Source organism: Cervus elaphus, chromosome 32, assembly GCF_910594005.1.
Source record: "Cervus elaphus chromosome 32, mCerEla1.1, whole genome shotgun sequence".
Classification (NCBI taxonomy): Eukaryota; Metazoa; Chordata; class Mammalia; order Artiodactyla; family Cervidae; genus Cervus; species Cervus elaphus.
The window spans coordinates 39,943,861-39,969,559 of NC_057846.1; the positions used below are offsets into that span (position 1 = coordinate 39,943,861).

General features: G+C 48.7%; 1 protein-coding gene across 4 annotated transcripts; it reads left to right on the plus strand.

The window, feature by feature from the left end:
* The first annotated feature begins 3,499 nt into the window (after positions 1–3,499).
* ERLIN2 (ER lipid raft associated 2) lies at positions 3,500–21,619 on the plus strand. Of its 4 annotated transcripts, none has more exons than XM_043893790.1 (12): positions 3,500–3,623; positions 5,027–5,148; positions 6,852–6,933; positions 8,003–8,049; positions 9,789–9,850; positions 10,042–10,167; positions 13,678–13,751; positions 13,920–13,978; positions 14,599–14,690; positions 15,519–15,608; positions 17,255–17,334; positions 18,156–21,619. In XM_043893790.1, the coding sequence occupies exons 2-12, from the start codon at positions 5,042–5,044 to the stop codon at positions 18,351–18,353; spliced, it is 1,017 nt and encodes a 338-aa protein (XP_043749725.1). In that variant the 5' UTR covers positions 3,500–3,623; positions 5,027–5,041; the 3' UTR covers positions 18,354–21,619. The 4 variants fall into 4 exon arrangements, with proteins under 4 accessions (XP_043749725.1, XP_043749727.1, XP_043749724.1 ...); XM_043893792.1 differs by having other exon boundaries at positions 3,570–3,663; XM_043893789.1 differs by lacking the exon at positions 3,500–3,623 and adding an exon at positions 3,685–4,155.
* Positions 21,620–25,699: the final 4,080 nt, after the last annotated feature.

Here is a 25,699-nt window from a genome sequence, read left to right on the forward strand (position 1 = left end):
TGAAATAAACATGGTAAGTGTGTGTGTATGTGTTTTAAGTTGCATCATTATTTTCTAACTCATTTACTATGATGAAGAAATAGACTTGGGGTCGTTTGAATTTATGGTCTTTGCTGGTGGCTCTGAAGGTAAAGAATCCACCTGTAATGCAGCAGACCCAGGTTGGATCCCTGGGTTGCTAATATCTCATGGAGAAGGAAATGGCAACCCACTCCAGTATTCTTGCCTGGAGAATTCCATGGACAGAGGAGCCTGGAGGGCTACAGTCCATGGGGTCACAAAGAGTCAGACACAACTGAGTGACTAACACTTTCACTTCATTTGAATCTGGCCTTGGCAACTTAAAAGCTTTGTGATTTGGACACTCCTTTAACTTCTCCAAGCTTCAACGTCCTCCTCTAAAATGGAGTTGAACTCAAAGGGCTAAGCCGAAGATTCTATAAAATGGGAAAGGCACAGGGCCTGGTATGTGGAAAACATTCAGTCATACTTTATTAAACCTGTATTGTAAACATTTATGGAGGTATCATTTTGGAATCCCTTATCACTTCCTCTGATAAGCATTCACCTAGTTACAATTCAAAACCATAGACCTTAGAGCTCATCCTTCTCTCGCTTTCCATCACATTAATAATCTGAATCCAGGACTTCTCTGGTGGTCCAGTGGTTACGAATCCACACTTCCAGTGCAGGGGACGCTAGTTCAATCCCTGGTGAGGGAACTAAGATCCCACGTGCTTCAGGACAACTGAGCCCTCACTCTGAAACTACTGAGCTGCAAGCCGAAATGAAGATCCCACTTGTGGCTGCAACTAAGACCCAATGCAGGCAAATTAAAACAAAATCTTAATTATAATAATAATCTGAATTCACAGACAAGAGCACATTAAGGAAATTTCCTATTTAAAACAGCAATAACTAATGCTTATTGGAAACTTAAAATGGGCCAAGGGTTGTTGTACGTGCTTTTCTCGGTTTGTCATTTAATCTTCGCAATAGTCCTGTAAAGTTGACCCCCATTTTACACATGAAGAAACTGAGGCACAGATAAAATCATTATCCCAAGGTCCCACAGCTAATAGGAGGCCGGGGGCGGGGGGGGGGGGCCCCCGCAGGATTTAAATACACACAATTTCACCATGGAGTATCTGCAGTTTGCCACTGTCTCTACTGCAAGTGTTTTTTTAATGGATTTTTAAACACAGATCTACCTCTTTGGTAATGTTGGGTATTGAGTCATAAAAATCACGGGCTTCTTAAGGAGTTTTCAAAAATATTGTGTTGCTCTCAGTCGTGACTGACTCTTTGCGACCCCATGGACTGTAGCCCACCAGGCTCCTTTGTCTGTGGAATTCTCCAGACAAGAGTACCAGAGTGAGTTGCCATGCCCTTCTCAGAAATATTAGATCATCATTTAGTTACGGTTGTAGGCAGGGCCATAAGTAAATAACCCAGACCTGGTAAAAGAAAGTCTCCTGAGAAAGAAACCCCACCACTTCCGTTCATAGATCATTCCAAAGTTTAATAGTCAGGAAATTCTTAAATGACAACTAATTTAACTCTCTTATCTGCAAGCTAAGTCCCATTCCTCCGGCTGATAAAACCCAACATTTCCATTTCTCTTGTTGATTCACTCAACTGTTAAGGAAACATTTGTTAAGTGTGAACTATTAACAAAACTTTTATTAAGTATGTGGGGCCCAGTTCTATCACTGACCTTGGAGTGGAAATGCTCTTAAGTTCTGATAGGATCAATCGGGAAACTGGCCAAGCCTGTGTGTGTTAGAGGTGCGGGTGCAGTGACAGGGTCGACAGGAGACCCTCACTTATGGAGGTGGGCGCACAGATTCAGGCAGCGCCTTGCAGCCCACTTGTGGCCTTAACATACAATGAAACCTCTCAACACAAACTCAGCTAGCGCAATCCCCCAGGAGGTGGTGAGAGAGGAGGTTGGAAATGGGCCAGTCCCCAGCAGCCCTGTCTGGAAAACCTACACTTTCCTTTTCCTGCGTCCTAAATCTGTCCAACACCCCCAGCTTGCCATCTTCCCTGTGTAAACTGCTTTCCAAGTACAGAAGACTGTAATTAAGTGGACTGTCTCTTCCACAAACACAATAACTTCAGAGGCTGAATGAGAAAGGTCCGGGTGTGATGTTGTCAGCCCGGGAAGGCTGCAGACTGGGAGACACGAGGTCTGGATGTTGGCTGTGGGTCCAGTGTGCTGTAGTCTGTTTTTACCGAGCACCTAAGCGCCTGGGATGCTGAAGGAAGACCCTGTCTCCACCCTCAGAGAACTTACAATCTACCTGGAAGATGCAGACAAGCCCAAGACCCTGTGAGGAGCCACACGAGTTACAAGGTGGTAAAGAAGAGTTACAAGACAATCCTGTGCCAGCAAAGGTCCATCTAGTCAAGGCTATGGTTTTTCCAGTAGTCACGCATGGATGTGAGACCCCATGGACAGCCATAAAGAAAGCTGAGCACCAAAGAAGTGATGCTTTTGAACTGTGCTGTTGGAGAAGACTCTTGCGAGTCCCTTGGACTGCAAGGAGATCCAACCAGTCCATCCTAAAGGAGATCAGTCCTGAATATTCATTGGATCCTAAATGAAATTAGTCCTGAATATTCATTGGAAGGACTGATGTTGAAGCTGAAACTCCAATACTTTGGCCACCTGATGCGAAGAACTGACTCATTTGAAAAGACCCTGATGTTGGGAAAGACTGAAGGCAGGAGGAGAAGGGGATGACAGAGGATGAGATGGCTGGATGGCATCACCGACTCCATGGACACGGGTTTGAGTAAACTCTGGGAGTTGGCGATGGACAGGGAGGCCTGGGGTGCTGTAGTCCATGGGGTCGCAAAGAGTCGCACACGACTGAGCGACTGAACTGAACTGAACTGAAAACCGACTATGATCCAGTTACCCTCGCACTTCATTCAACCTAGATTTTGTTCACTAAAAATTGAGATAATTCCTGCTTAATCTACTTTACGGTGCTCTGGGGACCTCAGAGGTGAAAGCTCCTCGAAAAGCATAAAGGGCAGTTCACAGTAGGGACTGTTGATTAGCGACGTAATGGTGCTAATCTGCACACTTAAAGGATGTTTCATTCAGCGGTGCTACAGGTTAAGTGGAGCGGAGAGCTAGAACGGTCGCAATACGCTGGTAACCTGCTCCAGCGTTAAAAAAAAAAACAACAGGCTTGATCTAATGTGGAGCGGAATCCGGAGCAGACTCCAAACTCAAATCCTCGGAAACCGACGTCTCTGTCTAAGCACCCACGGCCACTCCGCTGGTTCCCGGGGGTCACTCTCCGGGCGCCCGCAACACCCCGACACCCCGAAAATCCCAGATCGGGGTCCCGAGCTCCCGGACCGAGCCGCGAGCGCCCCCTGGCGGCCATCCTCGGACACTGCCCTCTCGGGGCGCGGGCGCGGGGCCGGACAACGCGGAGTGGGTGGGAGGAGGGATGGGGGTGTGGTCTTCTCGCGTGAACAAATGGCGTCATCGAAGCGACGGGCCCGGAAGGAAGTAGCGTGCGGAGGGGTGTGGCGGTTTCTGCGGTCGCGCTGGGGGGGGTTCGGCAGAGTACGGAGCGCCTGGAGGGACAGACAGCCTGGTACGCGGCCCGCGCCCCTTCGCGCGCGCGCTGGGCCTCGGTGAGGCCCCCCGGGCCGGAGCTGACTGACTACCGGCCCTCCCGGGTCGCCTGCACAGCGTCCTGTGTCCCTCGGGAGAGGGCGAGCAAGCCCTTCCCGCCTCGTTCCTGCCCCACTGTAGCCTCTCGGCGGGGCCGAGCGGGGGCTCAGGGAGGGCTCCGACCCCGCGGCTCCTGAGGGGCCGCGCGACCCTCTCTCGGAAGAGGGCGGGGAAGGGGCGCGCGGTGGGGCGGACGGGGGAGGGAAAGGATTTTTTCCGCCGCTGCCGATCGGTAGCCGGAGGCTGCGCGGGGAACGTCGAAGAGCCTCGCAGACCGACGTCCGCGCCCGAGTTCAGTCAGACCCGGGGGGCAGAGTCCACACGTCGCGCCTGCGAGCCCGGGGCGCGCAGAGTCGGGAGCCTCGCTGTCAGTGTGGAGAAGGAGACGGCACCCCCACTCCCGCCTTCTGGCCTGGAGAAATCCCATGGACAGAGGAGCCTGGCGGGCCACGGTCCGTGGGGTCGCAGAGAGTCAGACACGACTGAAGCGACTGAGCGCGTTCTCAGTTACTGTCGTTTCTTCCAGATCATTCGGGGTTCAGGAAATGAGCCTCTGGGTGCTCGTCTTTTGCGTCCCGGTGCCTGAATGCTGTCGACCCAGGAGCCCCTGTCTTTCCAGCCTGGGGGACCCGGTTTCCCCCCGCTCTAACTGTGGGCTGGGAGAACCTGTCAAGTGCAAAGTGCCAGTCAAGCATATGGGCGGGAGTGTGGCTTCATCCTTGCCCAGAGCCCTGTATCTGGCTAGAGCCAAAGGAAGAACGGAGAAGGTGGAGGAAAGGCCAGAGAATCCCGCCCTTCTGAACTCTGCTTGCAGGCTGTTTCTGTGGCTCCAGCACCCGAAAGGAGTCAATAATGGTTTCCTTTGAAATGGCAGGCAATTAGGACTGGGAGGCTCTGACCAGAATTACACAGCCGCAACCGCCTGTCACTTGACATCCTCTGTAATTTGGGGCCAACATAACTGCAGCTGCCTCTTTCCCTGCTGCTGACATGCGTGGCTCCGGTGACAGCCCGTTGGTGTTCACAGGAAGAGAGGGCTGTGTTCTGAACGCTGCCCACCTGGCGCGGGTTCTCCCCTGGGCCCGCGGGCTGTGTCTGGAGCCACTGCCTCTTGCAGAAGGTGGAGAGTGTAATTCCGCAGCTGAGGCTCGGGGGTTGTCAACTGAGAGCAAGGAGGAAGAGGTGTAGATCTAGCCTGGTGTTCACACTACTACAGGTTGGACATGAGCCACTTGCAGGAGCTCAGCTTGGGGAGATACTCTGGCTGCCAGAGCTCTCCTCCCACAAGTCAGGGCACACGTTCTCCTGTATCTTTTCCCCCAGGGTAGACGTTCGCTGATGGCTCAGTTGGGAGCGGTTCTGGCTGTGGCTGCCAGTTTCTTTTGTGCGTCTCTCTTCTCGGCGGTGCACAAGATAGAAGAGGGTCATATTGGGGTGTATTACAGGTAAGGCAGCGACGGGGAGAAGCTGCGACTTCCTGTCCCATGACTCTCCTAGTCAATGGGTAACAGATTCTGCGGGCCGGTTGCATTTACATTGTGTTGAATAGGGAAGTCTTCAGACTGAGCTTTGTGATTGACTGTGGAAGGGGAATACACACACGCACGTAAATATATAGAGAACTGTAAATATGAAACTTACTAGTCTGAGGCCATGGATCGTAACTGATACATGTGTTAGGTTTAGAGAGAAATGGAAAGGCAACCATGCTCCTTGAAGATCATCTCTGAAACACTGTTTTCTCCTACTTCCCTCTGGGCATCTTGGTACCACAAGCTCACCTCTGAGGAGTGCCAGTTCTTCATGGCAACTTGAGATATAATTCGGACCTATGCTTTAAAATTAACATTTCAGGGGAAATGAAAGAGCCTGCAGGTTGATTTGTACCCATTGAGGCAACCTCTAGGATAGTGGTACTTAAATAGCCTATTCCATCACTTTATTTTGATTGCTCTTTAAAAGAAAAAAAAAATGTATCTGTGACTTAAATAACGTGAAACGAAGAAGCACTTGTAAATCTTGGGTTGCTTTCCTTTGAGTAACCTCCATAACCAAGTTTTTGCTTTAAATCTTTGTGAACTTCTTATATGCCTTTATGAACTCCTTCTTAAAGCCCTTTGATGCTTTTTCTCTGGCTGCCAATAGCAAGTTCTAGAAGTCTGATTGGCTTCCATTCTCCCCTTTAATTGTGTTATCCCACTATCTGCTTCTACGTCTTCCAAAGTGAAAGTCACTCAGTCATATCCGACTTTTTGAGACCCCATGGACTATACAGTCCATGGAATACTCCAGGCCAGAATACTGGTGTGGGTAGCCTTTCCCTTCTCCAGGGGATCTTCCCAACCCAGGGATCGAACCCAGGTCTCCCACATTGCAGGCATATTCTTTACCAGCTAAGCCACCAGGGAAGCATATGTCTCCAAAAATGACTTTTAATTCTATTCACATATAGCATGACTACAAAGGTAACTCTACGGCCCCTCAAAAATATTTAGATGGTTTATAAAGTTTCCGTAAAATTATTCTTTGGATTGTTTGTGTCACTGAACTCCAACATTAGTATCATTAATTGGTCACTGTATTAGTGAACTTAACTGACCTTGTGGATTCTCACAAGCTCAACAGATGTTACAAAAATAAAACACACCTCTTCTCTTAGCTAAGAATCTGCTTGCCAAAGCAGGAGTTGTAAGAGACAGGGGTTTGATCCCCAGGTCAGGAAGATACCCTGGAGAAGGAAATAGCACCCCACTCCAGTATTCTTGCCTGGAAAATTCCATGGACAGAGGACCCTGGTGGGCTACAGCCTGTGGGGTCGCAAAGAATCAGGCTCGACTTAAGCGACTGAGCACACACACCTCTCTTATTTCAAGGATAGCCAGGGATTCTACTGTCTTTATTCCACTTTGTCTGTGTACCATTTTTCTCTCTGCAAAAGCATGAATAATGGTTTTAGGTTTTACCATCAGCCTTCTTAGACTAATAGGGTCAAGCTGAGAGGAAGAAACGGATCCATGGACATGGCTCTGGCACTTGTCCGTCTGTCTTAAATGCTTATGGGGCTGCAGAGAAAGTGGGCCCAAACCGTATCGATGTAACAGACACATCTTTGCTAAACTGAGCCTGCCTGTCTCTCCCTCCACTGCAGAGGTGGTGCCCTGCTGACTTCCACCAGCGGCCCTGGCTTCCATCTCATGCTTCCTTTCATCACATCATATAAGTCTGTGCAGGTATACTGGGCTTGGGGGGCAGGGTTGGATGACTGCAGATTTGGGGTGGTGATTAATGCATGATTTAGAATGATTTAGCCCTTGGATGAGTGGATGAGTATGATGCCTTTTCAAGGAATCATTTAAGAATAGATCATACATATAATACAGGTAAAAGGTATGAGGTTCCATGAGCCATTTACTGTGGAGTTTTACTTAATTGTTGAAATAGCTGAATGGGGTCATTGCCTTGGCCCATAGGTCCCAGGTGGGAATTATGTCTCTACTTCAAGACAGAGCCAGAGAAGAATCTGTTCTGAATGCACAGAAGGAAAAGTAGGATATGTATGCGTGTATGTATGTGTGTGTGATAAACCACAGGCTCCCAAGATAGATGGAAATAAAACATGGTAATTTTGTTGGTTCTTATTTTAACATGAGAGATGTGAACATAACTTGTGGGGGGTGCAGGTTGTTGAACTTAATGAAGGGAAGTGACATCTAAAATAGGGATAGGATTAGCTATGACAGATCTTAAGCCAGGCTGAATTAGACTAGTCATCTTTGAAGTATGTCCAACAAGAGGAATAAGAAGATTTAGAGAATGACTTTTAAACTAACCCAGGAAAGTATCCTGGGTTACCTCATCAGCATTTGCCCTGTAGGTTTCTTCTGCCATTTGCTATGCTTTATGGTTTTCAAAGTGCATTCATGCATATTATCTCATTTGAGTCTCCCAGTAATCCTGAGAATGGGCTGAACAGGTTTTACAGGCTGAGAGGTTAAATAATCTGCTGTTTCCAGACTGGTAAATGGAAGAGATGAAAGTAAACACAGGTCGTGAGACTCCTAGTGCAGAGTCTTTTCCACTAAACCATTATTACTCAGCTTGTTCATATGGTGGTTCATTTACAGCGGAGCTGGGCTCACACACTGCAAATAAGGAGGATTCAGTGGGGGTATTCATATTTAACAGAGGCAAAGCTTAACCCAAATAAGTATTCAAGACCAAGGCCAAGGGATTCCCAAAAGAAGTCACTCTTTTGGTCACATCTCACCTTACAGCATCTTCTGTCTCTCCTATTTCCAGACCACACTCCAGACAGATGAGGTGAAGAATGTTCCTTGTGGGACAAGGTAAGGTGCCCAGAATAAAGCTGTGAAGCCCAAATAAGAGGCAGGGCCGTCTGACCGGCTGCAGTAAGAGACAGTGGAAAGGGACGCCCCCCCCCCCCCCCCGGCTGGTTTCACTGAGTTCTCTGCCCCTAAGCGCCCTGTGTTCTGAGTTGAGTAGGTGGTGGAGTCAGGTTTGGAAGGGCCTTGAAGGCCATGATGAAGGCTTTTAGCAGATAAATAACTTGATAGAGGAGGATAACTTTAACAGAACTAAATATGGAGAACGCTGGAAAGGTGGTAGGAGAAGACTTCAGGGGCAGGGAATTGAAACAGAACCGTGCTGCAGTGGTCCGGCCGAAGAGTCAAGGCGGCCGCTCTGAGCACCAGGGACAGAGCAACAAAGGAAACCACACACTTGGACAAATACGGAATTGGAACTTCCACAGGGTAACTGGCCTCATCTCATCACAAAGGCTTTGAATTTGGAGGGCCCTTCGGTCGAAAAAGAGACATAAAGACATAAGCAATGCAGTAGTAAACCTTGATTAGAGCCTGGTTCCAACAGAACAGCTCTAAAAGATGTTATGGAAACTGTTAGTCATCTTGGACTACCACAGCAGAATACCATGGCCTGGGTGGCTGAAACAATAGACATTTATTTTTCTCACGGTTGCAGAAGCTCAAAGTTCAAGATCAGGGTGCCAGCAAGGTTGGTTCCTGGCCTGCAAGTGGCTGTTTTCCTGTGTCCTCACATGGCCTTTCCGCTGTGCGTGTGTGGAGAGAGAAAGAGGTCTCTGGGGCCTCTGTCTTCTTTGCTTTACCAGTCCGGCCAGTTTAGGGCCCCACTGTTACAACCTCATCCAACCTTAATCACCTTTGTGAAGGCCCTGTCTCCAAATGCACTCACTCTGGGGGCTCCAGTTTCAGCATGTGGACTTTGGGGAGTACACAATTCAGTCCATGATGGGAACTTGTGGGGAAAATTAGAGAAGGACTCGTTAGATGAAGAGGAATTATCGCTCATTTCCCTAGCTTTAGGAGTGACATTGTGACTCTGTAGGGGACTGTCATCACTTAGGTGGGTGGTGCCTGCCAAGTGTTAGGGGGTAAAGGATCCTGACTGCAGCTTGCTTTGAAATGTTCAGCCAAAAAAAAAGAAAAAGTAGATCAATTAACAGGTAATAAAATGTTCATGATTGTTAAATTTAGGTGTTGGTATACAAGTGTTCGTTGTACTGTTCTTTTCTCTTTTTTTTTTCCCCATTTATTTTTATTAGTTGGAGGTGTACTGTTCTTTTCTGTATGTTTGAAAGTGTTTTTTAATGAATATTGAGGGCAAGGGGGGAGGGGGCTGAATTAAAGTGATGGTGAAAACAGTGAGAAACACTGACCAAAACATTCCACATTTTTAAGTTCCGAGAACCCTGTGACCTTCTTTAGTCTTTTCCCTGTGATTGGTAGCTTTATTCAAAAGGCTTTGCAGAGCCAAAAGATGTGAACTACTCTTCTTTTATCCCAAAAGTTTCACTTTTGTCCTAGTGGAGACATTTTTAGGAGGTATGATTTCTCGGGAGATTTTATGATAGAAGCTCAGAAGGTCTCCTGCCTTGAGATCCACACACCTGTGACCCCCATGAACCCTCCTCCTTTCCTGCCGAGTCCCACGCGTGCGCACACACATACATACCACCACCACCCTGAGAGAGGCCCAATATTCCCAAGTTCAGCAGTGACTGCACTGTCTGCGCTTCCTCCAACAGCGGTGGTGTGATGATCTACTTCGACAGAATCGAGGTGGTGAACTTCCTGGTCCCACATGCAGGTACCTGCTTGCAGTGCACCTCCCCTGCCCCACCTCTTCCCTCCCCTGCAGCCCACTCTCCCCAGCATCATCCCCGAGTCTCCCCCCACCAAACCCCCGTGTCTGTCGTAGCATCTCGGAAGGGACAGCCCATGTGTCTGAGAACGTGGCAGGTCACTGCCTCCTCACTCTGAACGTCTCCTTCCCCGCAGTGTATGACATAGTGAAGAACTATACAGCCGACTACGACAAGGCACTCATCTTCAACAAGATCCACCACGAGCTGAACCAGTTCTGCAGTGTCCACACGCTTCAGGAGGTCTACATCGAGCTCTTCGGTAAGAAAATCTCTTCGGATGATCACCTGCTGCCTGATTCAGCTGCCCACAGGGCAGGGTGGGTACCGAGGGACCGGAAGTGGTGAAGAGCCAGTGCGCGGGAAGCAGGCAGTCACACGGGGCACTCCCAGGAAACACGGGTGCCGATGGAAGAAGATGGTGAGAGTGGTTGAGTGTTGGACACGGGAGTCATAGTGAACAAGAGGAGTCGCTCCTGCCCTGCATCAGACCTGGGATGGAAATATGTTCCCATGTCCCTGAACTTCCTTCTGTAATGAAGAGGGGTCAGTTCTAGAAGAACCTTAGAGATTACCCAGCCCAGCATCCTCCTTTCAAGATAAGGATACCAAGGTCCTGAGGGAGAAAGTCCCAGAGCTGGCTGGGAGCAGAGGTGAAGTCCAGACCTCCCTCCCTTGGCTTCTGGCTCCATCCACCCCTCCCTGGAGGAAGGGCACAAGGACAGTGATGAGAACCGCAGGGTTACATTTTTGTTGTTGTTTGCTTTAGTGTGTTTTTTTTTTTTTTTTTCGGCCGCACCACGAGGCATGTGGGATCTTAGTTCCCCAACCAGGGATCAAACGCACACCTCCTGCCCTGGAAGCGTGAAGTCTCAACCGCTGGCCTCCAGGGAAGTCCCAAGGGGTCACGTTTAATTCTAGAAGTGGGACAAGGACTGTAACTACTTAGAGTTCCCAGAACCTTTGTGGCTTTTGGTTGTTGTTAGTGATGATTTTTTACCCTATACCCATAGAGAAGAATAGGAAAATGCTTAAAACAGAAAGGACCCACTTTTGTCTTTTAAGTTGACACTTTCTGAACTTTTTTCCTGATCAACAAAAACATAGCCTGACTTCAGCAACAATTCAAAGAAGCATTTCAGTAATTGTTATAGCTCATTTGGGATAAAGCGTTCTATTAAATTCACTGCTAGGAGTGTTCTAGAAGCCAGGGCTAAAAGCAAATGAACTTTGCAACCAGTGGTATAACTATTCTTAATGCCAGGACCAGCCAGTGGTTTTTCCTAGGAATCTTAATTTAAAGGACTTCAAAGGACCTGGAGTGAGAACATCGTAGACAGAGGTGGAGTCGTTGGCGACACCAATGATCTTAACTAGGCAAACAGCCTTTTGCTCTGTGTTTCAAATTTGGGAAATCATCAGAAGCCATTTTAACTTTTCTGCAGATGAAAACAGGTCTAAATTCACTTTATAGACTTTGAAGTTTCTTCCTGCGTTTGGATTTGGTGTGCTGTTTAGAAAAATTCAGTACATTTGCTTTTTTTTTTACCTCAAACTGATAGAATTTCATAAAACATCATTAGTTTTTCTCTCTAGCCATTGTTTTAGAACTAGTGCCAGTAAATGAACATTACAAAGCATTTGTAACAACGAAAGATCTCTGATTTCTATGAAAAGAGAATTAAGATGTGAAATTGTTCTACATTAGAAAACTTCTCACTGTCTTGTCTTCAGATGAACTCGGCAGCTCAGTAAAGTAAAGCTTCCTGTATGGAGGAGCTGGGGGTTTATGTTTGCTTTGGAATATTTTCCTTTTTAAAGTTCATTCTTGCCAGCAAGCACTGTTGCCAGCTTAGCATCTATTTGCATCTGCAAAGGAGAAACTCGTGTCTCTAATCCTGTGTCCTGATTAGAGGAGCACATGGAAAGGTTTTCTCTGGTCCCCTCCTCCCAGTATTTGTAGCCCTAACTTTCATCTTGATGCAGTTTTTATCACCGCTTACTCCGAGGCGTCCATGTTTCCCGTTTGAGGAAAATGTTATCCAGTACTTTGTGTTTACTTAGTTCAGTTCAGTCACTCAGTTGTGTTCAACTCTTTGCAACCACATGGACTGTAGCACTACAGGCTTCCCTGTCCATCACCAACTCCTGGAGGTTATTCAAACTCATGTCCATCAAGTCAGTGATACCATCCAACCATTTCATCCTCTGTCGTCCCCTTCTCCTCCTACCTTCAATCTTTCCCAGCATCAGGGTCTTTTCCAGTGAGCCAGTTGTTTGCTTAATTTAATCAGCTCTTAACTTAATCAGCTTTTGTCAGCATAACCATCACCCATAAACAACTTGGTCCTGGTGTAAATTTGTTAGTAAAGTATCTTGTAAAATATTTCTTCTAGATTTTCCTAGAAAATTACTAGCCCAGAGCCATGGTTATCTTCCTTGACTCAGATAGAATTTAATCTGAGAAACAGCCATGTTATTAGCTTATGGGGGTACGAGCTATCTCCCTTAAAGTTTGGCCTGTCTCTTATTTAAAATAAAAAATATGGAATGTAATGTTCATCTTTAGCCATCAAATTGTTAACACACATGTCAGGTGTGAGGTGCTGCCCTTATGGGCATTTCTGGAGCATATGCATATGTAGAAACAGTAAAACCCCTTGCTTAGTGATATGACTGTTGAAGCAAGTGCTGTTCTAAACACTAACGATCAAAGTGTAATGATTAAACATGTTCTTTATCTTGACTACTGATTAGCTTGAACACATCCCCGAACCTCTGTGGGCCTCAGTTTGAGCATTTATAACAAGCAGGGAGTTAGACTTGCTGATCCTCAAAAGCTCCTGGACCAAGAATGGCCACGTAAAGCAGCTGGCCGCTGACAGTAAAGGAGGTGGTTCCATGTAGATGTCCGAGGCTGGTTTCATGGTGTTCTTTTCTCAGGTCCCTTCCAGGATCTTTTGGGATCTCATGGGTGGGGGCAGGGAAGGGAAGGCCCAGGCCAACGCTAACAGCTTGCTCTGGGGTCACAGCTAGAGCGGCGATCAGTTACAGCTCTTCTAACACTTATCCATAAAATGACTCACAGACAGAAGAATCAGGACCAAGGCAAACAACACATCAAAAGACTCAGGCTCAGGACTTCCCTGGCAGTCCAGTGGTTAAGACTGCACTTTCAGGGCAGGGGGCATGGGTTCAATCCCTGGTCAGGGAACTAAGATCCCACAAGCTGAGTGGCTCAGCCAAAAAAAAATTTTTTTTGAGTTCCTGATGGATTAGTCTTCCTTGGGGCCTCTCTTGACATCAGAGTCTGTTTTTGTTTTAGAAATTTATTAATAGATTTAGTGTGCTTGACTCCTTTCAAAATACCTGACGTGGCCGTCCCACTTTCCTTCTTTGTGAAAGATGGGCGGCCACCTTCTCTGGCTGCTGTCTGTAGGGAAGGGCTGCTTCCTGACTCAAGAAATGTGCTGGAGTTCTTGTTTGTTCTTTTAAAGCTCGGCTCCCTTCCGGGCGAGGTTGATGTTTTCTTGAGGCCCCAGGGAAAGGACACTCCCATCTGGCCACATAGCGGGCCCAGTGGGTGTCCGCCGTGAGAGTCTTCCAGGGAGCCTTCAGACGTTTGAGCTCTGATGAGCGCTCTGCCTCAGGACGAGCTTTGGCCCGTGGATACATTCCTGAGCTGGTGTCTTGCCTGGCTCTCTACCCCATGCTTCCCTCCACCCCGCCTAGAAAGCATCTCAGCTCCATGTTCTGTCTGTCTCGATTCCAGATCAGATTGATGAAAATCTCAAACTGGCTCTGCAGCAAGACCTGACCTCCATGGCCCCCGGGCTCGTCATCCAAGTGAGCACCACCCTGGTGGGACACCCCCCCACCCCGCCCCCACCCCCAGGAAGGCACAGCCCCTCTTCCAGAGCATGTCCTATCTGCAGGAAGACCAAGGACCCGTGGGAGCTGGTCCCTCTGCACCCCCACCTCCCCATCAGGTGCTATGTTTATCTCTCTCTGCAGGCTGTGCGGGTGACGAAGCCCAACATCCCGGAAGCCATCCGCAGGAACTATGAGCTGATGTGAGTGGGCCCCGTGCCTGAACGGAACCACCGCCCTGCCCTCCTCCCACTCATCCCATCCCAGGGCTGACCGAGCCGTGCCGCGAGTGTGGTCCCCCCTGGAGTGTCTGTACAGCCGTTGCCCTGGGAGATGGGGCAGGCGTGGCAGGCCGCTCACCTGGGCTCCATGACCAGAGGGGCGGGGAGCCCTGCGCTTCCTTCACGGCTCAAGCCGGAGAAGATGGGGAGGCGACTGGGTGGGCAGGCGGGTGCCTTTCACACAAGTCAGTTATATCTCTCACAAGTGGGCTTTGAAGGAGAAGGCTATCCGTGTTACTGTCTGCAGTATATTCACCTTCACCTGGGACCTTAAGGAGCCTTCCAGGGCCTTCTCTAGTGGTCAGTGGTTAAGACTGCACTTCTAGTGCAGGGGCCGTGGGTTCAATCCCTGGTCAGGGAACTAAGATTCCATATGCTGTTCGGCACAGGCAGATTTACAAACAAGACCAGACCTCCCGAGGGTGAAAGGAATGACAGCTTGCCTCACAACAGGGCAGGGGGCTGGCTCCCCGGGGGTCAGTGAAGTTCCGAGGAAGCTCGTCCCCAGCAGCCTCAGAGCTGCACACTTTCCTCCCCTCCAGGGAGAGCGAGAAGACGAAACTGCTGATCGCAGCCCAGAAGCAGAAGGTGGTGGAGAAGGAAGCCGAGACAGAGCGGAAGAAGGCCCTTATCGGTCTGACTGTGCTTCTGGGGTCGGGGCGACCGAGGGGCTGGCGGGTGGGGGGCAATTCAGGAAGCCTGGGACACGGCCCTCCGAAGCCTTCCCCACACAGGAGCGGCCTTCGTTCCCCAGGAGCAGAGCTGAACTTGTCAGATCGTGGCCAAGGGTCATGAGCTCTGTTTCCCCACGCCTCTTAAATGAAAGGAGCCCTTCCTGCTAACCCCTCATGCACAAAGACGGTAACACTGAGGAGCCCTTACAGTGAGCCTCAGACTTTTCTAAACACTTGTGTGTGATTCATCCCACTCCTCACACCCCTTCCCCCCTCCCCGGTGAGGACGCCACCGTCCATAACCTACTCTCACTGAGCCAAAGCTCAGAGAGGCTGAATCACTGCCCAGGGTCACATGGCAAGAGAGCGAGGGGAACAGGGTTCAAATACAGGGACTCGCCTCCCGACCCCAGGTTCTCCACCACTGCTCCAGACTGCCAGCCACGGCCCTGGCCACTTCCGAAAGTGCGGGAGGGAACTTGTACCTTAACCCGTAAAATATTCCTTTGGAAGGAACACCCTGTGACAGGAGAGAGGTCGGGGCCGGCTCCTTACCTTCATCAGAGGAGTGACTCCCCCTGGGGCCAGGCGCCCCCACTCACTGTCTTGCACTGATACTGTGCTCCCTGGGGTGTCCCACCCCTGCCCGGGGGACCTGCGTGACTGCTCTCTGGGCCAGTGGCCCTTCACCTGGGCCCACCCACTGCCCTGCCTCAGGGCCTCAGATGGGGTGAAAGGGGAACGGTTTTGAAATATCAGAGCCCTGAGTCTTTTCTCCACTAACACAGAGGCAGAGAAGGTGGCGCAGGTGGCCGAAATCACCTTTGGGCAGAAGGTGATGGAGAAGGAGACAGAGAAGAGGATCTCAGAGATCGAAGGTGAGTGGGCCTGAAATCCCTGCCTCCCCATTCCTCAGACCCCGCCCTGCGGCCAGGGGCCCGGGAGTCCTTTCCTTTGCTCTGCCTTCTCCGTTCTCAGACATCACGGGTTCTTTGGAACATGCCTCGTTCTCTGTCCTCTGACTCAGGTTGTGGGGAGATGTGGGCCAGCCTGGGATTAATTTTCCACTTCAGTCATTCATCAGATTTGAGTTGGGTGCCTTCAAGACTCTTCCGCTGGGCTGGGCTTCAGAAAAAGGGGAAGCATGTGGTCCCGGCTGTCTTGGGCCCGCAGTTTGGGCCCGCAGTTTGACCCCGGAAGTAAACCAGGAAGTCAGGTCGGAGCAGCAGCCTGCTGCCCCTGCCTGCCGCGCCCCCTGTGACAAGGGCCTGTGAGCCCTGTCGCTTTGGCCTCTCGGGGTCCCTGTGGATGTTAAGCCGGGTGTGAAGAAGACACCTGTCAGCACCGGTATCGCGAGCTGGGAAAAGGTGTTTCCTTGCTGGCTTTTCTGGTGTCACTCACCTTCCGGCCCCTGCCCTCAGCCCTCCCCTCATCCCCCCGCCCACCACCTCCTCGAGCAGACTGCAGGCTGAAAACGCCCTCAGGGCCCAGCCCCAGGCTCCACGGCGCCCTGTCCACTTACACTCCTGACCTGGCCTGTCGGGCTTAGCGGCCGTGGAGGAGCCAGTGAGGATTTCATGGATCAGTGGTTCCTCACGGGGAGCTCTGAGCCGGGCGGCACATTTCTGTTTCTTGTAAACACGAGTCACCAGGTGCCAAGGCCGGCCGAGCTGGCCACTGGCTCCCCGGCCGGCCTGCAGGCTCCCGCCAGCCGGGGCCCTGCTGAGGCTGCACAGTGAGAACCCACCTTGCTTCCCGGGCTTTGGTGCAGGTGTTGCTCACATGAGCTTGGCCTCATTCCCAAGGACAGGGAGGAAATATCAACAGCTTTGTATCAGTTCTTGACCGAAAGCTGGTCTCAGCAGATTAAGGAAGGGGATTGTTTACCTAGTAGAAGTTTAAATCGGTCATAGTTCAAATAGGTGTTAGTCTGGACCATGGCCTGTAATTCTCTTTGAATCTGGCCAGCTTAACCACTGCTAACGAGAGCCTTTCTGAAATGACCAATGGAAATAAATGAAGTTGGCAAAGGGGCTGTACTGTTTTGTTTACGGCAGTTGGTTTCAGGGCAGCTCCACCTCAGGCCGTATCCAGAACCTTCTTCAGGCTTCCCTGGCTCTTGCTGTGTGGCACAGGGGGAGAGGGCCAGGGCCAGGGCAGAGAGCTCAGAGATGGGAGGCTGAGGCGGGGTCCCAGCCCTCTCCTACCCGCCCCAGAAGGGGTCGGTGGGTGGAAAGAGGATGTGTGTTTCCATGACACCATCAGAGAAGCCGCTGTCAGGCACAGCGACGGGCTTGCACGTCCCCGCCACCGGGAGATGCTGGCACAGCACTTTTGCATCCTGGTCAATTTTCACAACTTGTGAAACAGGAGAAAATGCCTTTTTCCCAGTTTCGTAAATAAGAGGATCAGAGCCCAGAATAACCAGAGCAGTGTGCCCAGGATCACGGGGCTGGTCGGGAGAAGTCGCAGGGAGCTGCCTTCTGAGCCTCTGAGCTTTGATTCTCTGCGTTCTTTCCTTAAGATGCTGCGTTTCTGGCCCGGGAGAAGGCCAAGGCGGATGCCGAGTGCTACACTGCCATGAAAATAGCTGAAGCAAATAAGGTAAAGGGCCAGTGCTGCCTGGTGAAGAGAACGTGTGTTACACTGTTTGCAACCACTGCCTCCCGCCTGCCCGGCCGTAACCGAGGGCTCCTGCCCCCTGTGGGCCAGGGCCTTCCCTTTCCCTTGGACCCTGATAGAAGTTTAATTGTGCTGATTTTTTAAGATATTTATTTATTTGACTGCATCAGGCCTTAGCTGCAGCGTGCCAGCCCCAGAGTGCGCAAGCCCCAGAGCATGCAGGCTCGGCGGTCACCGTGCGTGGGCTTTGTTGCCCCGTGGGGTGTGGGATCTGAGTTCCCTGACCAGGGATCGAACCCCATGCCCCCTCATCCGCATTGGAAGGCAGGCTCTTAACCACTGGAACATCAGGGAACCCCTTCACTTTGCTGGTAAACACAGACACTCCTAACCCTCGCAGCTCCCACCTTGAGGGCCTGAGCTTAGCGCTCTCCCAGAGACGTGGCCGTGCAGCGGTTGGTGCTCAGTCACTCGGTCACAGCCGACTCTTTGCAGCCCTGAGGACTCCAGCGCGCCAGGCTTCCCCGTCCTCCACTGTCTCCCGGAGTTTGTTCCAACTCATGTCCATCGAGTCAGTGATGCCACCCAGCCATCTCATCCTCTGTCTCCCCTTCTCCTCCTGCCCTCCATCCTTCGCAGCATCAGGGCCTTTACGTGGTCACTAGTATAACAGCGAGACCAGGGAGAGGAGGTGGGGTGTGGTTCTCACAAAGACCCTCTCCCTGAGAAAAGTCAAGGGATGGCCCCCAGGCTTTTCCCTGATCTGGCCTCACCACCGTCCTCTTTTCTGTTTTTGCTTCCAGCTAAAGCTGACCCCTGAGTATCTGCAGCTGATGAAGTACAAGGCCATTGCTTCCAACAGCAAGATTTACTTTGGCAAAGACATCCCTAACATGTTCATGGACTCCGCAGGCAGCATGGGCAAGCAGTTTGAGGGACTAGCTGACAAGCTGAGCTTTGGCTTGGAAGATGAGCCCATGGAGGCAGACTCCGAGAACTGAATGTTTCCGTCCACAACCTCCTATGACTCTCCGAGACAGATCTTTATTTTTTAATGAGGAACCAGGATGTCCCCTCCCTTCCACACTACCTTCTTTGACTCTCTTCCACATACTGTGGTGAAAAAAAGAAGAAATGGACCTAAATCTATTTTCCTCCCTGGGAAGGGTAGGACAGGGACTGATGAACTGGGGTTTTCTTCAGGTAAGTAGGTTACGTGATTTAGGTTAAGCTTTGGAAAAGATGGGTTAGAGCTCTGACCTCCAGACACTGATTTTTGCCTTTCTGAGGCTGGCTTAATTAGGGATGCTATCAACAAGAAGTGGGAGAAGTGGAGGAGGTCACGTCCAGGTGATCTGACTGCCCTGGAGTGGGAAAAGGCAGTCTAGCCATCTCGAGCCACCTCCACAGTGAGAGATGCCCGTGGGTGAGGCCCAGCTCCTAGGCAAACATGCGCTTGTGAGTTTGCCAGCAGAGCATAGAGAAGCGGCCTTGGAGGATGTTGGCTCTCCTGGCGTTTATGGCCAAGTGTCCGTGAGTCACCACCCACACACGCCGCCTCAGGCCCAGGTGAGGGTGATCTGGTGCTAGCTTTGCAAGCTTTTCTACACACCACCCTCCCTGCCCCAGGGCTCAGAGCATGGTGGCTTCTGACCTCATTTCTGAGTCACAATTTGGCCACCACCCCCAGTTCTTTTTCAAACTTTTCACCTATTCTGTGATTTGGTCTTGTTTTGTTTTGTCTTCCCTCCACCTGTTCATTGGTTCCACTCAGCATCGAGAAGACAGGAACAAAGAACTCTCCAGTGTCTTAAAAGCTGCTGAAGTGGGACCACAGTACCCATTCACCTCTCTGGTCCCTGCTTGGCAAACGGTGTCTGTTCCTTGAGATCAAGGATCTTTTTTTATTGTTGTGGAGATTCTGCATTGGAGAGCTCCTCTGGGTGAGAAGGATGGGCTGTCCTAAAGCTGTCCCAGTCTCAGCGCCTGTGACTTGTGCTGAGAGCCCATCTGATACAGTGATAAGAGGGAGCCTGTTCTCTGAGCAGCTCGCGTCTTTAGATCCAGGGTTCGGGGTCCCAGAGGGACAGCTGTTGGGTTCGAGTCAGAGTTCCTGCCTGCGTCCCTGTGTCAGAGAGCCACACCAGAGTCCATGCGAATGTTGTTTCGTTACTAATTTGGGGATTTGGTTAAGGGAGCACAAACCAGAAACCGAGGTTTCCTTAAGTCCTGGAGTTGGAGTCAGGGGCGGGGTTGTGTACCAGATCACCAAGTGGAGGGCAGCTGTCTGGAGTGAACTTGCAAGCCTGTTGATTTCATCCATGACAAGCCGTGGCTTAAGATTTGTTACTAGCTGCCCCCGCCCCCACACCAAGAAAAACTCCCACTGTGCCCCCCTCTTCTCGGTGGAACATGGTGATAATATCTGGGACAGATTTCCATGTCATTGATGAACCCACACCTAGGCTGCTGATTTATCGGATGGTCCCAAAAGCCGGGAATTGGGGGAGCATTCAGCCGGCCTAAGAAGACACAAAGGGTTAACTTGTCTTAATTTAAATGTGTGTGTTGCCCTTCTCTGTTCTAATTTCTGGAACTTTGAATTCTCAAACCACCAGTCCTGGTCACACTTTGTGCAGGGATCCAAAATGTCCAAGGATTGATGGATGTTAATGTGTTCAGGTGTCTTTGCAGAAGGCAGTTAGTCTCCTAAGACCAACACAAAGCATCCATCATTAAGATATACTCGCCCTCCTCTCACTTCAATGCCATGAATCACTTGTCAGGAGCACCCTGTCACGTCCAGCATCCCTGACTTCGATATTTGTCTGCTCTTCTGCTCTGAGACTGGCTGCCTAAGCTCAGAGAATACTTCTCTCCAATGGGATACGCAGCATGGACGTCTCAGCCTGTCTGAATAACACGCTTGCTCAGGTGGTTAACCGGAACACTGCTCTAACTCTAGCGTCCCGTGATGGCCTGTCTCTTGCACTAGATCACAGGAGAGCCTCAGTGAAGTCCTGCTACACCTGCCCCCTACAATGTCAATGTCCCTTCTTCTGTAAGCAAAAAATACAAGTATTGTAGTCCCCATTCGTTTAATTCCAATGGTTGTCTGTACTTGCCTGAATAGGAAAATCATAGGAATGGGCTGTTTCCTTGGCTTGGGACAACTAACCAGTCTGTCTTTGTGACTTCGTTTCGGTAATGCTTGCTAGAGAACCTGATATGGAAACATTTGAATTCTAAACATGTTAAATATGACAGCCTGCCATTTGGCAGGCAGTAAACTCATGGCTGCTATTGATAAATGGAACCTCTATCAAAATAAGGAACTGTTTCTAAAATTCAGCTTTTGTAGGATTTTCCAAGGAAAAGTCACCTTGGTTGAATGTTTCTCACTCATTAAACTTTGCAGACGTGATCTATATTCGGTACCTGTTTTTAATCACTTTTTAAATATCAGGACAGAATGTCCAAAAGGAAGCCACAGTTTGTTCATCTTTATCTGACTAAATCTGGAGGGATCTGTGATCATAATAAATTAAGGAGGGGGGCAGAAATTACTGGAAGAACTTTAGCAATATAGTCATCCCTCGGTATCCATAGGGGACTGGGAGCCCCGAGGATACCAAAATCTGTAGGTGCTCAAATCCCTTATGTAAAATGGTGTCTTTACAACCACCCTCCGTACCCATGTATCCACAGCTACAGAGGGCTGACTGTATTGATCCAAAAAAAAAAAAAAGTGGATTTTTTAAAATGATCTGTTGCAGTGTCTGTGGGTCTCTTTATCTTTCAACACATAACTTCACCATTTATAGAGTAAATAGTGGAAGTGAGATGGACATATTGACTGACTTACCCCAGTTTGATTGAGGATACGTGAATCCTGACTAGTGGCTACTCTGTCCAGGGACCACTGCTGCTTTAGGTCTGTCCAGTAGGTTCTAGTCACTGTTTCTGTTGCCTTTTAAAAGAAGTGATAGCCAATCACTTTGTATTTTCATTCCTCTCTATTTCTGCTTTTGTGCAAGCTGATAATTGAATGGTCAAAACTAACTCTACTGGCAGAGAGCCTCAAGGACTGAACGACCCCCTTTGTAACTGAGAAATGACTCCTGTTATATTAATCATTCTGCAAACAATATGCTGGATTCATTTGCCCTGGGTCGATAGATGGAGGAACTGTTTTGGACAACCCTGAAGGTGTGATTTTATGTGTTAGTTTTATTTTCAGTCTTGCTAAATAAAATGAGTCTTTGTATTTATTTTTCTTTTATTACAGTGAAATTTAGCAGTAGCAGGTATTAGGCTAGGAGATACAAAGAGGTAAAGCATCTCTGCCCAGTGAGTTAAGTCACGACCCCAAAATATATTCTGATGAATATCTATTCCCATTATCAATGTAGAAATAATAAACACAGCTAATTTATAAAAATGGCATCATTGTACAACGCAGGGGATATAACCAATATTTTTAAATGAATATGAATGGAGCATAGCCTTTTAAAATTGTGAATCACTTATACCATACACCTGTAACAAATAATATTGTCCAACAACTACGAGTTGCGGTGGTAACTTCCCTGGTGGTCCAGTGGTTAAAACTCTGAGTTTCCACTGCAGGGGGCCTGGTTAGGGAACTAAGATCCCACATGACGTGCTGAAAGTCCAAAAAAACAAAGTTGCATCATGGTCAGCTAGGTGTTCTCTAGCTCCTCAGAGACCAAAGAAGAGGAAATCAGCTCACAGAATAGAGCATTTTAAACAATTTTACTTAAGACTGGCTAAAATTGGAAAGTTGGACACATAACGACTGAACAACAACAAAATTTGAAACAGGGAGAAGTGGTTATCTGCACATAGAAAATGAATCCAGAGATTAACACAGATAACATTGTCTTCTCTGATGGTCTGAGAAATTGGGGCCATTCTATGCTGTTTGGGATGGTTTAAATGCCCACCTCTCCATAGGAAAGACCAGATGGTCTCTAAAGGTCCTCCCCAGCCTCGGGTTCTAGAGTCTGTATTGCTGTTTTCAAAAGCCAAATGTGACAGCATGTTTGCTGAGGGGTTGCTGTCACGGCTTCTCTCCCTGAATTCATTTAAACTGGAACATGGGCATTATTTGTCCGTTTCTCTTCAGCGTCAAGTAACCAGGCAACAACTTTTTTTATTATGTTTTTTTTTTTTAATCCTCCCAAAAGAATCACAGTAAACTCAAAGGGAAACAATCTTAAAGTCCATAATTTTTTTTCCCCCACAATTCAGGGCCTTAGACTACAGAGGTGAATATTTTAAAAGCTTGATGGCATTTATGGTGAGAACATATACTAGATTTTTAGAAAGTTGTTCATAAAACCTGTTTCTCTGGGTATTCGACTTTCTAATCTCTTTTCCTCTTTGTCCTTGCAAACCACTGGAGTGATTTAAAGACAGTTACTGGTGATGAGGTGACTTTCAAGGACCACATAGTAGGGGGAAATGAAAGGTTAAATTAGATGGTCGATGTCCCAGAAAGAGGAAGAGAAGAAATGAAAAAAAGGAGGAGGAAAAGGTGGAATAAAATTCACTCAAAAGTACAGCTGTGTTTAAAAAAAAAAAAAGGAAATTAAAATGATAATGAGACTGGAATCCTCATTTGTCTATACAATCCTTTTTTATTATCTTTACTTCTATTTTTATAAGGTTACAAAATGGTAGAGATGAGAAGTCCCTTAGAAATGAATCCACAAGAAATCCTGTCCCACTCACCTTGGTCTCCTCCGGTTCCTCTACAGAGAAGACGTCTCAATAAAGGTTGTCTAATGGATAAGGTGTAGGGACGAGACGCGTGTTCATTGAGCACTCGCTTGGGGGAGCACTCGGCTAAGCTTGTGTTACAGGTTTACCTTGATTGATCCTGACGGCAACTCTGAAGAAGAGACTGTTTTATACACGAGAAACTGAGGAGTTCAGTCGCTTGCCCAAGATCACAGTTTAGTGATGAAACCGAGATTCAACTCGGGTCAGTCTTGTGCCCCCGCCACCCAGCCTTGCCACCACTCTCCTCATTAACTCGAAAGTTTAAATCACTCTTCTGATACTTTTGGGGGAGCCACACTCACATACACCATTGAGGTGGGGAGGCTGACCTTGCAGTTCAAAGACCTGACCTATTAAATGAAGATACTCCTACTTACTGTCATAATGACCCATCACTCGGTCTGTTGAGTATTTATGGTTTTTAAAATGTTTTCTAAAAAGCATATCTTCAACTTCCCTTGTGGTCCAGTGGTTAAGAATCCACTTTGCTATGCAGGGTGGCTCAATCCCTGGTCAGGGAAAAAAAGATCCCACATGCTGCAGGGCAACTAAGCTCACAGGCCACAGCGAAGACCCAGAACATCCCCCAAAAAAATCTGTAATAAAAATAAAAAGCACATCCATTTAAGTATGTTATGCTCACCCAATCCTTCCTCTATACAACCCTTCACCATAACCCTCACCACTATTTAATCTTTGCTCCTCCCACCACTGACTGCTGGCTAGCACCTTCCAACTTTGCGTCTCTACAACAAGCATCTGTGAGTATATTCACACCATGAAGGGCTGGTCTAGTCATGTTTTAATTTTTATCACTCTGGCAGGAGGAGAAATTATCAAATCCAGAGACATTTTACTTGAACACAATTACTGCAACCCCAGTTTACAGAAAACCCAGTTTTGTGTACCTGGTAAATGGAAACTCCCCCAAAAGTCCTTGATGACAAGAACCCTAGGTTTTGTTCAAAGTAATTTTCCCAGAGCAGACATGAAACTATCTTAGTCTCCCAGGGTCCAGGAAGACAGTGAGAGAAGAATAAATGTTGCCCTTTCTTTCAAGAAGGCTCAAAGTAAGCCCACTCACAAGACAACCTGGAGAGCAAATTTTAGACCCTTCTCCAACAAAATAGCATCTCATTCATTAAGCTGAATTAATGTTTGAGAATCTTTCAACAGTCCAGCCGTACAGCCAAGAGTATTTTCCTTAACAAAATCCATCTTTCTACTTGCCCAAAGCACCTAGCATTTCACCATCCGACTACTAAACTTCAGTATTTTATGGTGTCAACTTCTGTATCACGTGGCGCCTCATCCTGTCTGTGACCTTCATATGGCCCAGATGTGGACACATAGACCTAAGGAATAGGCTAAAAGTGTGCAGAGCCCAGGCTGGACTGTCCCAAGCTGTCTGGGCCCTCCTCCCAGAAGTCGGCTCCTGCCACTGGGGAGACTGCAGCCACTGGGGAGACTGCAGCGGGGACCATCAGATCTGAGCCTTAAGTCCTAACCACACCCTGGGATTTGCAAATCAAATACAATAAGAAAGAATCCAAATATCTCACTATTGGTTACATATTGAAACCTTACTTTGGATTTACTGGACTATGTAAAATGTATCGACTAAAAAAGACACACAGTGTGAGAGTTGCCAGTTAAGTTTTATTTGGGGCAAAATGCAGACTGCAGTCCCAGAGGCATCATCTCAGACAGGTCTGAGAGACTGCTCCAGAGAGATATCTGAAGTGGTGCTTTCCGGGCTGCAGTCCGCAGTTTGTCGCAAATAAAACTTAACTCGAAACTCTCACGTTGTGCATCTTTTTTTAAGTCAACAGGGTGTCCAACAAAGCGACCCAGAGTGGACTTCCTTCCTTGGCCTGGACTCCACAAGGAACTGGAGCTTTGGTTCCAGCAGTGGCCCCTTGCACCCATCTGCCTCCTCGGGGAATCCAAACAAATTTGGGAAAGTCTCTCCTGGTTCTCAAATCTCACGTATTGGTTGAGATGCTGAGTTTCATTTGGCAGGGCAGCAGGTTACATGCCCCCTCCCAGTTGGAAAGATACTGGGGGAGCAGGGAGCCGGTGAAACATCTGGGGCTTCCCCACTCATGGTCTAGACACTGAGTGGGGCTCAGCTGAAAGATACCAAGAAATCCCCACCCAGTGGAAAGGTACTGGGTGGGAGGTTGGCTGGAAGATGCCAGGGGAATTACCCACCCAGTGGAAAAGTACTGGGTGTGTGTATGGGGGAAGGGGTTGCTTGACTGAAAAAAAAAATCGAGGAATACCCAGGGCTCAGCTGAAAGATGCCAAGGTCACTCCGTTGTAGGGGACTGAGTGGTCTTGGCTGAGTGGTGCGCTAAGAGGCTGATCTGACACTTTACCTCAATTCGACTGCCTTTACAGAATCTGTCGGCATAAAAATGAGAATGTACAAGAGCTTTGCTGCAAAGAAAAGGAACAAGGCTCCTCTCGGCTGGTTGCACTTTTCTCAGGGGACCGAGAAATTTATGGGGGTGGTGGAGGCCTAGTCCTCATATCG